The sequence below is a fragment of the Cyphellophora europaea genome (assembly GCF_000365145.1).
Source record: "Cyphellophora europaea CBS 101466 unplaced genomic scaffold supercont1.3, whole genome shotgun sequence".
Lineage (NCBI taxonomy): Eukaryota > Fungi > Ascomycota > Eurotiomycetes > Chaetothyriales > Cyphellophoraceae > Cyphellophora > Cyphellophora europaea.
Genome location: NW_008481809.1, coordinates 433,365 through 448,055, shown reverse-complemented (window position 1 = coordinate 448,055; position 14,691 = coordinate 433,365). Strand labels below are relative to the sequence as shown.

The following is a 14,691-nucleotide window of genomic DNA, read 5'->3' as shown; positions in this document are numbered from 1 at the left end:
CGTAAGGCATGAGGAAAGTTGACGTCCCCACGATCAAGGCCTGACGCTTGTCAACAGCTGACACTTGGCGAGGCAACCGTCCGCCAGACTCGGTCCCTGTACGATAACGACGAGTGATCTCTGATAGATCTTGTGGTGGCTTCAATAAAAGAGATGCACTCATCGACGAGTGAACAGGTTTAGGTGAAGTGTGGGGATGACAGAAGCTGGATCTGCAGTGTCTGACTCGGGGTCCGCAACTTCCCCGTCCCGATGGACCAATCAACGCCTGATTTGTCCTGTCCGGCTTGCTTAGTCACTCCGCCCACCCAATGCCCGGTACTTGTACAAGAAGTATCAGCGCAATATAAGCATACAATAGACTGCTCGGATGCTCCAGGTATCTTGCAGGAGAGGGACTGCGGCAGGTGAGCATAGTACAATACGATATTGGCCACATACACTTTGAAAGCCTCCTATGCTGCCCAACATAGACCAACAATGCACTGAATTAAGGTCACTACACGCCAGACACGAGCTCGATCTCTTCTCATCAGCGGGAGCGTCGTTATCGACCTCCAGCTCGTTCCCATCATCCACTTGTCCCCTTCACGCACGCTTCAAGCTCTCCCTCCCCCACAGCCTCGCCCACAGACTCCTCAAAACCAACCACCCAAACCCCGCCCCCATCATCGCCTTGCCCTGACCATACACCTGTCCCCGATCCTCCACCTCCGCAAACGTACACACCAGCTCCGCCAGCTCCCCGCTCATCTTCTCCTTCAAATACGCCGCCACCATATCCATCCCATTAGAAATCCCCCCCGTCGACCACAACTCGCCTCTTTGCTTCCCACCCTCCTCCCCCTTGCCCGCCACCCCTCCCTTCTGCGACCGATCCACCACCCACCTCCGATCATCCCTCCACTTCGCCTTGGGAAACATTCCCCTCAGCTTCATATCCACCAGCGGTCTGGGACCCGTGCACTCCCTCCCGTCCAGAATCCCACTGTGGCCCACGGCGAAAATGCCCGTGCACACGACGAGGATATGCGTGCGCGGCGCCGCCGCGTGCCCGCGCAGAAACGCATTGTGTGCCTCCGAAGGCACGGTCTTGGGGTTGGGGCCGGGCACGAACAGGATGTCGAGCGAGCCGGGCGCCACGAGCGGCGAGGAGAGCGGGTGCGTGAGCGCGATGGACAGGTTGAGGCCTGGGGTCGTGGGGAGGAGGTGCGTGGCTGGGGGCGCGGGGTAGGGGGCTGTAGGGACGGCGGATGTCCCTGGGGACGGGGACGAGGAGGAAAACGCCGGCGGCTCAGGGACGCCTTGGGCAATGAAGTAGACGTTCAGGACGTCGAGGCCGCGAGAGACGAGGGGCGCGGGCAGGTCGCACGCTTGCAGGTAGGTTTTGGTGCACATGGCGAAGAGGTCGATGGGGGCGACGTCGAGGAGTTGGACGTCGTCGAAGAAGAGGACGCCGATGTTGAGAGTGGAGCTGGCGGGGGGAGTCGGTGGTGACATGGTGTCGGGTGTGGTGGTTGTGGGAATGCTATGATCCTACCAGTACAGCAACCATATGCGAAATCGATGCGCAACTCAAGATCTGGGCTTATAGGGTGTACGGCAGCTTTCATTTATGCACAGCGGCAAGAACGCTGCTGCCTTGACAGGTGAAACTCCTTGTCTCCATAGGAACATGTCCATCTCCTCATCATCTCACCTGATGCCACTCGCGGAGCATCATCTCGCCGCGGACGAAGGCTTGCTTGGCATCAGGCAGCGAATGTGCCAGGTGCCGAAAGAGGAAAGTCGCCAGATACGGTTTAGCGCGACCGGAGCATTTGCGACTCGGCTCACCAGCTGGTTGTCAGCCGGACGGACACAGCCCCTGTAGGAGCTTGGACGAAGGAGGCGAGTATCATCGAAAATAGTAGTTCTGAACAAGTGCGGCCGATCCGCCCCCAACCGTTGAAGATGCATCGCCACGACGACGTGGGAAGAGACTCGTGAACACTCTATTTGCTCGTCTGCGCTACTCCCGCCCTCGCCCGCTGGCTGTTGCAACTCCCCCTCGTTCAAACTCGCAATCACAATTTCCGCTTGCTAACGAACACGTTCTCCAATTGCATCAATTCATGTACGCCTCAGGGACAGTCTCCATCCCCCTCGGCGCGCCATCATCCACCGGATTCTGCAGCTTCCTGAGCGTCGCCTCCTCGCCCTCGGCCTCGACCTGACGCAGCAGCTCATCCGGATCAAAATCAAACCCAAAGGGATTGTTTGCCATCGAGTCACTTTCCATGATCTTGTTGGCCATGACCACATCGTCGCCGAAATTGTCGATCTGAGTTTCTAATGGTGTTACCTGTGTTAGCGAAGTCGAGCCAGAGAGACAGGGTAGATGCTAATAGGGGGAGTATTTCATACCAAGCAGATTCCCATCCGGATCCTTGTAGTACATGGACGTCGTCGTGCGATGATTGATGCACCACACGGGCTTGACCGGCTCCGGCAGGGCCAGACGCTGCTGGTACGCCGTGAGCAGATCGCGCAGGCTCGCAAACGTGAAGGCGATGTGCTCGAGTCCCGCGGACTGGCGGACCTTGTCTTGGATGTGCGGCAAGTTCACGAACGCAAGCCGGTGGTGTTCGTCGTCGTACGTGATGAAGGCGAGCTGGGGGTTGCGGTGCGCGATGCGGGCGCCCAGGAAGTCGAGGTACCAGTCGACCATTTTGTCGATTTGCTTGGTGCGCAGGACGACGTGGGCGAGCTTGTTGGGTGAGACGACTTTGGGGGTGGCTTCGGTGGCCATGGTGAGGGTTGAGGCGGGGAGAGTTGGTGGATGGTGGTCAGGCTGACGGCTTGCGAGAGGGTGGGCCAATTCTATATGTATCGCCAAGTGGCAGGTATAGAATGAGGGGTGTAAGGCGTCCGGCCAAATGTCCATTCGCCTGCGGCTGAGAATCGAGTCAGCGTCTGTGCCTTCGCCAGGACGACTGCACGCAGGCCGGCAAATGGGTAAATCTGCTGTCGGACCGCAGTCGTCAAAGCGATGGCAATTTCCAATGCTCGTAAAGAACGGCTGCACTTCTGTATTCTACCACGAGATATATCCACATGGAGCATAATCGTGACTCAGCTTCCTGGTTTTCATGTGTGACACGTCTGACGAGACCTGGGGTTGGGTGGCCTAACGTTGCAATGACTGCCGACGCCTGTTTGGGGGTGGTAGGCGACATTAACAACGGTCCTACGAGGCACGCAGAGATGTGCCGTCAGTATGGTGTCGTGGCAGTTTGATACGTGTCAGCAGCAGGCGTTCCTCACGACAGATTGTTGCGATCGGGGTTTGAAACCACTCCAGGAAGACCACATGGTGCTCGATTTGCCAACAGCATAAATGCAGTTGCATTGTCTACTAGTACCTCCTACCAGGCGAGTCTATTCTGAACACGGCCTCGGCAACATTATACCAAGCTTCGTATTCCACGTCAGCTTTCGTATCCTCCACATCGAAGTGATAATGGCCACCGTTCTTCCCACCAACAGAGAAGCAATGTGTATGTTCTGGCCTGAGAGCCATGCCCTGGTCGTCACCCGTGTGCAACACGCTTAGACAGATCAAAGGCGCATCGAATTCGAAGCGACGCAACCAATCGTCGACGTCCTGTCGCTGGAGTGGTTTCTCTGGAAAGTCACCCATAACATGGAGATTCGCACGACCTCGTTTGATGACGAACACGCCGCCCAGGCTGACCAACTTGTCACCATACTTCTCCTGGACAGCAGCTTGAATCGTCTCGGTGAAATTGGGGGCTCCCTTTCTCGATGAAGCCTTGATATGCAGTGCTGGACCTGGGAGACCTTCAGAGCCGAACAAGTTGGCCATAAAGGCGAAGCCTGTGGAGGTTTCGATTTTCTGACACTCGACTTGGTCGTCCTTCGCGATCTTGGCGTAATGTGTCAAGTTCGTGATCTCCCCATTCTCGTAGGAGATGTTGGGAATCAGCTCCGCATTGCACCCGAGGACATAGAACGGGCCAGCTCCAGCACCCAGCAGAAATCCCTTTTCTTGAGGCATCTCCATGAGCTTTGATATCTCCATGAAATCGTACTTCTTGCTGAAGTCGGGAGGCGCGAGATGAGGCGGCCCTCCGACGTCACCCACGCGAGTTGAGCCATTCAGTCCTTCCCCCGCGAGATAGAAGGGCGCTTTCCGTAAGTCTGTGCATGGCTCGACTTGGACAGATGATTGCTCAAAATTCGATTCCAGCCCAGCAGCAATGATCCCTGCCAACTCATCCAACGGCGGCGGCGACAGCTCGCGTTTCTGCACAGGCCACGACATCTCTTCTGGCCAGTCCTGACACACAAGCTTGCCGAGGCGTCGATTATATAGGGCACTTCTCCAACTGATGGCCTGCTGTGGAATCGGTGCGGAGAGCCGCAATAAGTGAAAGTCGATCTCTGTACCTTGATCCACCAATAGGATCGGGTCTATGTTGTGATCTTCGCAACCTCCTCGGATATGGTTGACGGGTTTGATCTCGTCAAGATTTCGTCTTTGCGGCAGGTTTCTTTGCAAAGAAGTCCGACATCTTCTTCATCCCAACAACATTGGCCTTTGCTAAATCCTTGACGCCACGCGACTGACTCGCTTTGCGTCTCTTGTCTTCTTCGTCCTGCTTGCGTTTCTTCTCCGCTCGCTCCTCAGCAGCCTCCTCCTCATCAAGCTCTCGCTTTCGACTGAAGTCCCCAAGAGACCGTGTAGCCAATGCTTCGGCTTTCAGCTTAGCGAGCTGTTCCATGTGCTGTTCCAGCGGTGTGAAATTGATTGGGGATTGTGGACTTTGGAAATGGCCTAGAAGATGGGCAGCGAGCTTCGGTGACATGTAAGAAGTAATGATGAAGTCAAGCGCGACACGTTGTCTTTGTAGATTTGTGATCTCTGATGAAGCGCTGTCCGCTGGGGTAGTGACAGCCGTAGAGCTCACAGTAGAGACCTCGGAGAAGACAATAGATGGAGCTGTACTCGGGGCCGAGGATTGCGAATCGAAGCTGTCCATCTTCAACCCCTCATCTATTCCAGTACAGTCATCTTCGACAACAGTCAACGTACTCTGCTCGCGCTTGACGCTCAACACCGGTGTCTCAAGTGCACGAGCCACGAAACGCTCTTCTAAACTGGGAGGCAGACCTCTCTCGACAACTCGCGCGATCTTTTGCTGGATGTAGGCCGTGGTTTTCACCTCGCTTATACGGTACATGGTCTCGTCGCCTGCATCGACTGTATCGCAAATCTGTTTCAAAGCCTCTTCTATCAATTGTGGTCCTTGTGTGATGATGCACTGCAGATGCTTGTCCTCGGCCACCGAGTTCTCGAATAGGTCGTCTACTGGTTGGAACAGTGCCTTGGGGGAGCCCGCCATGGACGATGGCAGTACTGCGAGCAGAACAAAGCAGAGATCAAATGGCGTAGCGACCATCATTTGTGCGTCTTTCGTAACGTATCCGTCGCTCACGGCGGCACTATCGTCGGCTTTCGCAGGTCCGTCTCCGCGTGTTTGAGGCTTGGAGAGGAGGATACTTCTATATTCGGATGGAGGATGGCATACACGGGTGAACTCGTAGAGACCCCGTTTGGGACAGAATAGAAATCGCTTGCTCGATCCGTCGAGCGGGTGTCGAAGATTCAGTATGCGTGCTTCCGAGGAGAGATTGGTAGGCAGTAATAGCACCTTCAGTGGTTCTTGCTGTTGAACATTGGACGTCTGAGCGGCCAACGTCGGCGTTGCCATTTTCACTGGACTGGAACTCGCGGACCTCGTCTTCACACCCATTGTGCCGCTTATACAAGGTAATCTATGTCAATGTTGCTGAGCTGAAATTAATGAAGTGTCGCACTTTCAGAGACGCGGGAAACGCGGTTGAGCGACGCGTGCAGTCAGCCAATGACGACGCGCCAATCACCGCAGCCTTGTGCTGAGTCTACGCAGTTCTCGAGCAACGTATCTTCGACTTCTATCCTCCTCGATACGCTGAATGCTCTTCGAGCTTCCTCTAGGGTCATGAAGCAGCAAGAAGATAGGCCCGGCGTAGTTTATTCGTCCCCTGTGGGTTTCTGGCATAAAGAAACTCGGTAGCAACGAACACGAAATCAAGTACAGGTTCAAGATGGGGACGAGAGAGCGCATCATTTGTAGGCTTGAAATGTTATTCTCATTCTACGCTATCAACAGTAGCAAATTGTCGCTACTACAGTTTTCTTCCATGCCATGCAATCATATCAATTTGTTCGACCGCTCACAGTCTGGCCTTTGCGGCACCACTGGCAGTCTTGAGATCGAAGCGGTCAAGGTTCATGACCTTGTCCCATACAGCGATAAAGTCCTTAACAAACTTCTCTTGGCTGTCGGACTGGCCGTAGATCTCAGCAATGGCGCGCAGCTCAGCGTGCGAGCCGAAGACAAGGTCTGCACGAGTACCCGTCCACTTCTTCTCGCCGGTCTGGCGGTCAACACCCTCATAGGTCTCTTTTGAGCCGTCGGTGGCCTTCCACTGTGTTCGAGTATCCAGGAGGTTGACAAAGAAGTCGTTGGTGAGTTGACCGGGGCGCTTGGTGAAGACGCCGTTGGACGAACCGTCCCAGTTCTGGTTGAGGACACGCAGACCACCGACCAAGACAGTCAGCTCGGGGGCAGTCAAAGTCAGAAGGTGAGCACGGTCGATGAGGAACTGCTCCGTACGGACGCGGTCAGTACCCTTGCCATAGTTGCGGAAAGAGTCGACGTAAGGCTCAAGGTGCTCGAAGGACTGGGCATCGGTCTGCTCCTGAGTAGCATCGGTACGGCCAGGAGTGAAGGGGACCGAGGCACCAGAAGCCTTCTCAAGAGCAGCAACACCACCGAGGACGATCAGATCGGCAAGAGAAACCTTCTTGCTGGACTTCTTCTGAACACCCTCAAGGGCGCTGAGAACCTTGGAGAGCTGGGCAGGGTTGTTAACCTCCCAATCCTTCTGAGGAGCAAGACGAATGCGAGCGCCGTTGGCACCACCACGCTTGTCGCTGCCGCGGAAAGTGGAGGCAGAAGCGAAAGCAGTGGCGATGAGCTGAGTAGGCTCGATGCCGGCAGCAAGAATCTCCTTCTTCAGGGCGGCCACGTCCTTGTCGTCGATAGTAGGGCCCTCGGAGGCAGGGACAGGGTCTTCCCAGATGAGGACCTCTTTAGGGATCTCGGGACCGAGCCAGCGAGTTCTTGGACCCATGTCACGGTGGAGTAGCTTGAACCAGGCACGAGCGAAAGCATCTCGAAGTTGCTCGGGGTTCTCGAGGAATCGGCGAGAGATCTTGTCATACTCGGTATCGTAGCGCATAGACAAGTCGGTGGTCAACATGGTAGGCTTGTGCTTCTTGTTGGAGTCGTATGCGTCGGGAATGATCTCGTCGTTGGTCTTGGCCACCCACTGGTTGGCGCCAGCAGGAGACTTGGTGAGCTCCCAGTCGTACTTGTACAGGTACTCAAGGTAATTGTTGCTCCACTTGGTAGGAGTCTTGGTCCAGATGACCTCGAGACCAGAAGTGATGGTGTCCGGTCCCTTACCAGAGCCGTGGCTGTTCTTCCAGCCAAAGCCCTGCTCTTCGAGGTCTGCACCCTGAGGTTCCGCACCAACATTGTCGGAAGGAGCAGCACCATGGGTCTTGCCGAAGCTGTGGCCACCAACAATCAGAGCGACGGTCTCCTCGTCATTCATAGCCATGCGGCCGAAGGTAGTGCGGATATCACGGGCAGCAGCAACCGGGTCGGGGTTGCCATCTGGGCCCTCAGGGTTCACATAGATCAGACCCATGTGGGCCGCAGCCAGAGGCTTCTCGAGATCGCGCTTGTGGATATCAGTGTACTCCTTCTTGGACTCGTCTCCGTCAATGACGCCAGGTCCGGTGAGACCGGCCTTGCCATTCGAGTAACGGACATCGTTGCCAAGCCAGGTGGTCTCACCGCCCCAGTAGACGGACTCATCAGCCTCCCAGGTATCGGGACGACCGCCAGCGAAGCCAAAGGGCTTGAAACCCATGGACTCGAGAGCAACGTTGCCAGTGAGGAGCATCAGGTCAGACCATGAGATCTTGTTGCCATACTTCTGCTTGATGGGCCACAAGAGGCGGCGGGCCTTGTCGAGAGACACATTGTCGGGCCAGCTGTTGAGAGGAGCAAAACGCTGCTGACCGTCACCGCCACCACCGCGACCATCATACACACGGTATGTGCCAGCACTGTGCCAGGCCATTCGAATGAACAGGCCACCATAATGACCGAAATCCGCAGGCCACCACTCCTGTGAGTCTGTCATCAGAGCGTGGAGATCTTTCTTCAGACCCTCATAGTCCAAGCTCTTAAATGCCTGAGCATAGTCAAAGTCCTTGCTCAGAGGGTTGTTGACACCGGTGTGCTGGCGAAGGATGTTGACCTTCAACTCGTTGGGCCACCAGTCGCGGTTGCGGGTACCACCGCCGCCGACGTTGGCTCTCTTAATAGGGCACTCGGGAGCTGCAGCCATTGTGTTTTCTTTTCGGACTGCTGTGTAGGACAAGAGGGGGGATGATCGAGCAGTGAGGATTGATGAGGAAGAGAAAGATCCAAGAGGGAGGCGTACCCCGCGCAGTTTAAATGTCTTGCCCCTCATACTTCGAGGCGAGGGCGAAGGCAAGAGCGTCTGCGTGGTGGGTCTTGAATCTTTCCAGTTGCCGCTCTCCTGCCCGAAACGGTGCAATTGACCAACTGCAGCTCACTGATTGGAGGATATATTACGGCTCGGTTTGCACGACTTATCGGAGGCACGAAAGCTATTCAGCGAGCCCACGGTTTATTTCTGATGAGCGGCCCAACGTCGCTCAATGGGACCTTGGCTGAAATGTGCAGTGCCTAGGATCAAGCACAGCGAGTGCTGGATACAACGTGCCAGCACCGGCAATGTTGTCTTTCTGTCCAGTGGGCATGGAGATATAACTCAGCCGTGACAATACCGCAACGAACCCCGTCTCCCAATGTGGTATACGACAGCGAGAGACTTTGGAGAACCCTGACTTCTGGTCCCTGCGGTCGCTGACATTTGCCGCATATAGTCAAGCCCCGCTGTTGTCCATGCCAACCAGGCCTACTTACACGTCGCCGAGCTCCTCTTCCCCACCTCACCCCGAAAAAATCACCTGATGGAATCAACTCGCGCCATCGTTTGCCAGTCTGAGGTGCTTAGCTCACAGACACGGGCGGTTGGGTTGGCTGACGCTGTGGGCACTTGAAGTTGGTGCCTCTCAAACACAGAGTGGCCTCTCCACAAGACAACGTCGTGAATAGCTGTCAATTAGTGGCAGTCATGCAAGGTACCGAGCATCGGAGACCGGATTCCAGTTCCATGGTTGGAGCTTTAGTCCTGCTTGCAGCCAACGTTTTTTTGAGGTCAATGTTATATGAGAGCTTCCTTACCTATCAGTGGCGTATTCCAACGCGTTCCAGAATGGTTGCGCTGCTGCTGAGACCGTCTTTGAATCCCGTGAGCTAACGTCGCGGTTAGCGAAAAGCGCCTCCGGGCTCCAGGCAGCGCATCGTTTGTGGCTCGAAGCGTTATCGGCCAGGGTCGCAGACGCGCTGCTCCTTCGACAATGTTGAGCGCGGCGGTATACCGCGTCGACAGCATGAAACGCACATTTAAGGTACACGGCGTACACATTTGGCAGACAAAGTCTCACTCCGCCAGTATGTCAGGTGTAAGTACTTTGCTCACTGGCTTCCAACCCTCGACCCTTCCAGGCCACTGATGGTGGATTTGCACCACTGCCCTAGCCACATTCGGGCAAAATCGTAACATACGAGAGCCTTGTCGCAAGGCTTTCCTAGTGTATCCGGACCTCGAATTCCTGCCAATTGCATGTGCTGCATCTATAGTAGGAAGTTGCACTATTGTCTTATACAGACGTGTGTTTCGGGCCTGACTTCTCGGCATGAGACGAAGGGACATTCTGGCGCGCCTTGATATGAAGCCGTCATCCTACTCACGACCTCAATTTGGGCATGAGACTCCCTTCCCTCCTACACCGTACTGACCCTATCCACCGGAGCAATGAGCGCCATTTCGCAGGTTTGTCGCGGCTCAGGGTCGGAGATTTGCTCTGGCTAATGAACAACCAGTTGTGGCAGCTATTGTCCCTTTTTCTCCACCGCTCTAAGTTGAGCAAATACGGCCAGTCTCACCGCCTTGCGCAGGGTGAGCAGAAATCACGACCCTGGGCATTGGTTACTGGCGCAAGCGACGGCTTGGGTGTGGCCTGGGCCCAGGAATTGGCCGTCGAGGGTATCAATGTCATTCTTCATGGACGTAATCAAAGCAAGCTCGATGGAATCAAGAAAGAGCTCGAAACTGGCTTTGGGATTTGCGTTCGGACCCTGGTGTTCGATGCTGAGCTAATGCCGACTTCTCTTGAGGCAGGCGCTTACGAGGAGTTCGACAAAATGATCAACGGCGTTGTCGAAGATATTCCACTGACGATATTAATCAACAACATCGGATACCTGGGCAGGTGGATATCTTACGCCGACCGTGATCCTCTCTGGCTCGATCGACAGCTCAACATGAATATACGGTTCATGAATCAGCTCACCCGTGTTCTGATCCCTCACCTGCATAAGAACGAGCCATCTCTCCTCATCACCGTCTCCAGCGGTGCCGATAATGTGCCCATGCCATGGTCTGCAACTTACTCTGGACAAAAAGGCTATACGTCCTCTTTCACTCGCACGCTGAAGTACGAGTTGATGTTGGACAAGATGGATATTGAAGTAATTTGTATGAGTTTTGGCATGATATGTACTCCCAGCACTGGCAGAACGGATGCCGATGCTACATGGGCCGAGCCCACAGCGAGAACATGTGCCCGAGCTGCGCTCAATGCTATTGGGTGTGGCTATGCATACGTATTCCCATATTGGGGCCATGCGCTACAAGGTGCCATTGCACTCTTGATCCCAGTGAACATGAGAGACAAGCTCATGGCAAATATGCTGGCTCAACAACGAAACAAGATGGATGCGGTATGGGCAGCCAAGGATGCCAAAGACATTTGAGCATCATAGTGTCTCCTGGATCCTCATATAACAGCCCGACTATGGCAGTATGCATGGGTCATTGGCGCTGGGCTCCAGCTCGACATCGCTGGTGTGCTTTCTGACACACATAGTCTGCAACATATCATTCGTCCTTTAGAGCAACTACTCCAGTACCCGATCGTGCTGCTGCAAACTCGCTGTCTGCGACCATCAAGTGCCAGGTCCGCAGGCCTATACGTTGCGATGTATCGATGCAGGCAGTAAAAAGCACGCTAACTCGTGCTAGCTCCGAAAGTGACGTAGGTTACTCTCGCCGAACCTACAACTTCGTTTCCCAGCAAAGATATTCCTTGTGCAGACGTCTACCCACCAGACAGCGGCCAAAAGATTATAACGCCAAAACCCCCGACGACTGGAGCCTCCATACAAGGCACACATCATGACGTCCCGCCCCGGCCTCGTCTCAAGGCCCTCCAGTGTTACCACACAGTCCAAGACAGTTGTCCTCGTCACGTAAGCCCGCCTCCAGATAGTCGAAGCCCCACTGGACCACACCACACCCCCACATCACCCTCACACCCCCTCGTCCTAACACACCCCCTCCAGAGGCGGCAACGCCGGTATAGGCTACGAAATCGTGCGCTCCCTCGCCGCGCTCCCCAACCACCAGATCCTGCTCGGGGCGCGCGACATCCTCAAAGGCGAAGCCGCCGCCGCCTCGCTAGGCGCCCCGCTGAACGTCAACCCCATCCAGCTGGACATCGACGACGACGCCTCCATCGAGCACTGCGCCTCGGCCATCGCGCAGCACTTCGGCAAGCTCGACATCCTCATCAACAACGCCGGCACCACGGGCCGCGAGGTCCCCGAGTCCACGTCCCCACGCGACAGGGGCATGCACATCTTCCAGACCAACGTCGTGTCCACGGCGCTGCTGACGGAGCGGCTGCTGCCGCTGCTGGAGCGCGCGACGCTGCCGAAGATCGTGTTTGTGGGGAGTGGGGCGGGGAGTATCGACAAGTTGACGGCGAGGGCGGAGGTGCCGGGGAATTTCTTTTATGGGTCGTCCAAGAGCGCGTTGAATTACTTGGCCGTGCACTACGCGCGCAAGTTCCCGGAGTGGAAGGTCAATTGCGTGTGTCCGGGGCTGAGGGCGACGAAGATCAATGACGTGGAGCTGAGCGAGGAGACGGATCCGAAGCTCGGGGCCGTGAGGGTCGTGGAGTTGGCGAAGCAGGGCCCGGAGGGCGAGACCATGACTTATAGCAATAGCGAGGGGCCGTTGAAGTGGTGAGAGGAGGGGGGGATCTTGTGTTGTTTAGGGGGGCTGGGAGATGGAGATGTATTCAGGTCTTCATGAATGTTGCGACGGCCGTCTCGGTGACCTGTGTGCATTGCATCTGGAGCTGGCGCTCATAGATTCAGCTACGAAAGTGATTGACGCTATTTTCTATCACCAGAGCCGACCACTGTCCAGTCAAGGCAGAAGCGGCTCCCTCTCCCTGTCTGTGTCGTGCCTTGCATTCTCTCGTGACCACCTTGCCGTTAGGTACTGTTCCAAAGAGAAGCTCCAATGGCATAGCATCCCTGCAGCGAATCCTAGCCCATCATTCTTGAAAGCCACGAGTACTCCAGTAGTCACTAACATGACGGACCAGCGCCGCTTCTTTCCCGCTTGGTCTAAGGTATTATCACCCTGTCGCTCGTTCTCTCCTTTGCCAAGGTCCCGCGCCCTTTCCGTATTCAAGCTCTCGCCCACGCTGGCCAATTCTAGCCCCGCGGCGATGATCATGACCGTCAAGAATGCGGTTGGAAATTTGTGGAGAAGTGTAGTGAGGCTCTCTCCGAAGAGCAGCCCCAGAACGACTTTCAGCAGGCCGAGAAAGATGACGGACGCTCCAGATCGCGCGCCGAATCGATACTGCGCCGCGAGGCCGCCACTACCATGGCAGGCGGGCATCGCGCCAAACCAGCAGCCAATCAAATTCATGCTTGCGACTGAGAAGCCGATGGCAGTGGAGCTGGGACAGGGCACCTCGGGTAAGAGGTCGGCGGACAGATGCGTTACGGCAATGATGCTATTGAGAGTTGTAAGGGGCAGTTGTCCGAGCCCCGCAGAAAGGATACCTTCGCGCCATGCAGTGCCGTCAGGAACCTGAGTGTAAGGTCGCCAAGGTGTGACAGAGGGGACTCTTTGGGTGCGGATGAAGGCGAAGACGAGGCCAAGCAGGAGGACGATGAGTGCGTACGGGATTCTAGGCCGGATGTTTGTTGCCAAAAGGGACAGGAATGCGACCACGAGCCAGATGTAGTTGTCGGACCAGGGGTGGAGCCAGGTCAAGCTGGAAGTGGCTTTGCTGCCCGCCGCAATGATAAGAGAGAGGCCGGCGCCGACTTGAATACCTTTGACGACAGGAATAGGGATGTGGTGCGTGAACCACGCGAGCAGGCCTGTGGTAGAGAAGAGTAAAATGCATAAGGAGACAAAGAGTCCAGCTGCTTCGAGAGTGGTTGCGGAGAGGGAGTCGAGGATGGCAACTGCGGCTATAGCTTTCATTGGCTGGACGGGTAGTGGGATGCCAAACACGATGCCTGTCGCGATGTTGTATACGCCCGAGAAGATGAGAGTGGTAGAGAGGCTGATTTGATGGCCTTCAGTCAGGGCGATGGCGATTGGAAGGAAGGTTCCCAGATCACCAAGCGATCCAGAGATTTCGGCAAGAGGCTGCCGGCGAAAGGTGCTCATGTTGTGTTTCCACCTGGCGCGAAGGTGGTTGGCAGCCATATTGGCGGTACTCAGTGCGCAACGAGTGTACGGGATAGTGGTAGACAGGTGTATATAGAGTTCTCAAGACGCTTGGGATGGACAATTTAAAGAACGCGCGAAGGTCGTACGAGCGGTAGTCACCGGGTCCATTACCCCACGTTGGTGTGACAGCCGGTCAGCAACTGGCTTCCAATCGCCGCGCGGACCCGAACGAAGCCTTGTCGCAAGGGCTTTAAGCATTGCAGTCCAACGTCAAGTGAACGAGAGACACAGCCTACAGCTTTTCCACAGCTACTCAATGCCTTGTTGGATATCGCAGCGGAAGGCAGCCCTCGAAGACGCAGGGTGGAGACTGGGCATGGCCAAATCTCAAGGCCATGATTGGTGGAGACTTGACGTCAGAGCCGGAAGAGGCAGCCACCAAAACAATGGGCGCCCGCCCGGCTGCACCCCTCTGTTGTCGAGCTCGGAATATTCAAAGTGTCATGTAGATAAATCAAAGACAGGTAATGCTGATAAACGCGTGTCCAATGTCTCATTGGCAATGCCTAATACCCAATAGATGGAGACTCGTGGTGCAAAGTAAGGCAATGTGGACCAGCCCCAGCCTCTTTTTGACTTTCGTTACTGGTGGCTGGTGAGCTGCCTCATGGATACCTACACCACAAACATTCCCATTCCGACCTCCTCGAGTCTCCTCATCCCTTCCTAGACTTCACTTGCTACCGACCTGTCGTTTCGATCTGGACTGGTCGTTTGTACTCCTTTCTTTCGTCTCTACCGCCATGTTCCGCTAATCCGCCCGCCGTCACAATCGAGTACCCCTCTGCAGTGACTAGGACTCAC

General features: G+C 55.5%; 8 protein-coding genes across 8 annotated transcripts; 2 read left to right on the top strand and 6 right to left on the bottom strand.

Annotated features, from left to right (window-relative positions):
* Positions 1-588: 588 nt before the first annotated feature.
* On the bottom strand, positions 589-1,500 carry HMPREF1541_03072 (uncharacterized protein; the record flags this gene model as incomplete). The annotated part of the gene is made up of 1 exon (XM_008717424.1): positions 589-1,500. One exon carries the CDS (start codon positions 1,498-1,500, stop codon positions 589-591), a length of 912 nt encoding a protein of 303 aa, XP_008715646.1.
* Positions 1,501-2,107: 607 nt separating this feature from the next.
* HMPREF1541_03071 (uncharacterized protein) lies at positions 2,108-2,791 on the bottom strand (the record flags this gene model as incomplete). The annotated part of the gene is made up of 2 exons (XM_008717423.1): positions 2,108-2,331; positions 2,407-2,791. 2 exons carry the CDS (start codon positions 2,789-2,791, stop codon positions 2,108-2,110), a joined length of 609 nt encoding a protein of 202 aa, XP_008715645.1.
* Positions 2,792-3,397: 606 nt separating this feature from the next.
* On the bottom strand, positions 3,398-4,327 carry HMPREF1541_03070 (uncharacterized protein; the record flags this gene model as incomplete). The annotated part of the gene is made up of 1 exon (XM_008717422.1): positions 3,398-4,327. The coding sequence occupies one exon, from the start codon at positions 4,325-4,327 to the stop codon at positions 3,398-3,400; it is 930 nt and encodes a 309-aa protein (XP_008715644.1).
* Positions 4,328-4,529: 202 nt separating this feature from the next.
* HMPREF1541_03069 (uncharacterized protein) lies at positions 4,530-5,819 on the bottom strand (the record flags this gene model as incomplete). Its single annotated transcript, XM_008717421.1, has 1 exon — positions 4,530-5,819. The coding sequence occupies one exon, from the start codon at positions 5,817-5,819 to the stop codon at positions 4,530-4,532; it is 1,290 nt and encodes a 429-aa protein (XP_008715643.1).
* A 463-nt stretch (positions 5,820-6,282) lies between these two features.
* On the bottom strand, positions 6,283-8,535 carry HMPREF1541_03068 (catalase-peroxidase; the record flags this gene model as incomplete). The annotated part of the gene is made up of 1 exon (XM_008717420.1): positions 6,283-8,535. The coding sequence occupies one exon, from the start codon at positions 8,533-8,535 to the stop codon at positions 6,283-6,285; it is 2,253 nt and encodes a 750-aa protein (XP_008715642.1).
* A 1,616-nt stretch (positions 8,536-10,151) lies between these two features.
* On the top strand, positions 10,152-11,096 carry HMPREF1541_03067 (uncharacterized protein; the record flags this gene model as incomplete). The annotated part of the gene is made up of 1 exon (XM_008717419.1): positions 10,152-11,096. One exon carries the CDS (start codon positions 10,152-10,154, stop codon positions 11,094-11,096), a length of 945 nt encoding a protein of 314 aa, XP_008715641.1.
* A 421-nt stretch (positions 11,097-11,517) lies between these two features.
* Positions 11,518-12,372, top strand: HMPREF1541_03066 (uncharacterized protein; the record flags this gene model as incomplete). Its single annotated transcript, XM_008717418.1, has 2 exons — positions 11,518-11,591; positions 11,685-12,372. The coding sequence occupies 2 exons, from the start codon at positions 11,518-11,520 to the stop codon at positions 12,370-12,372; spliced, it is 762 nt and encodes a 253-aa protein (XP_008715640.1).
* Positions 12,373-12,555: 183 nt separating this feature from the next.
* On the bottom strand, positions 12,556-13,863 carry HMPREF1541_03065 (uncharacterized protein; the record flags this gene model as incomplete). The annotated part of the gene is made up of 1 exon (XM_008717417.1): positions 12,556-13,863. One exon carries the CDS (start codon positions 13,861-13,863, stop codon positions 12,556-12,558), a length of 1,308 nt encoding a protein of 435 aa, XP_008715639.1.
* Between the last annotated feature and the right edge of the window lie 828 nt (positions 13,864-14,691).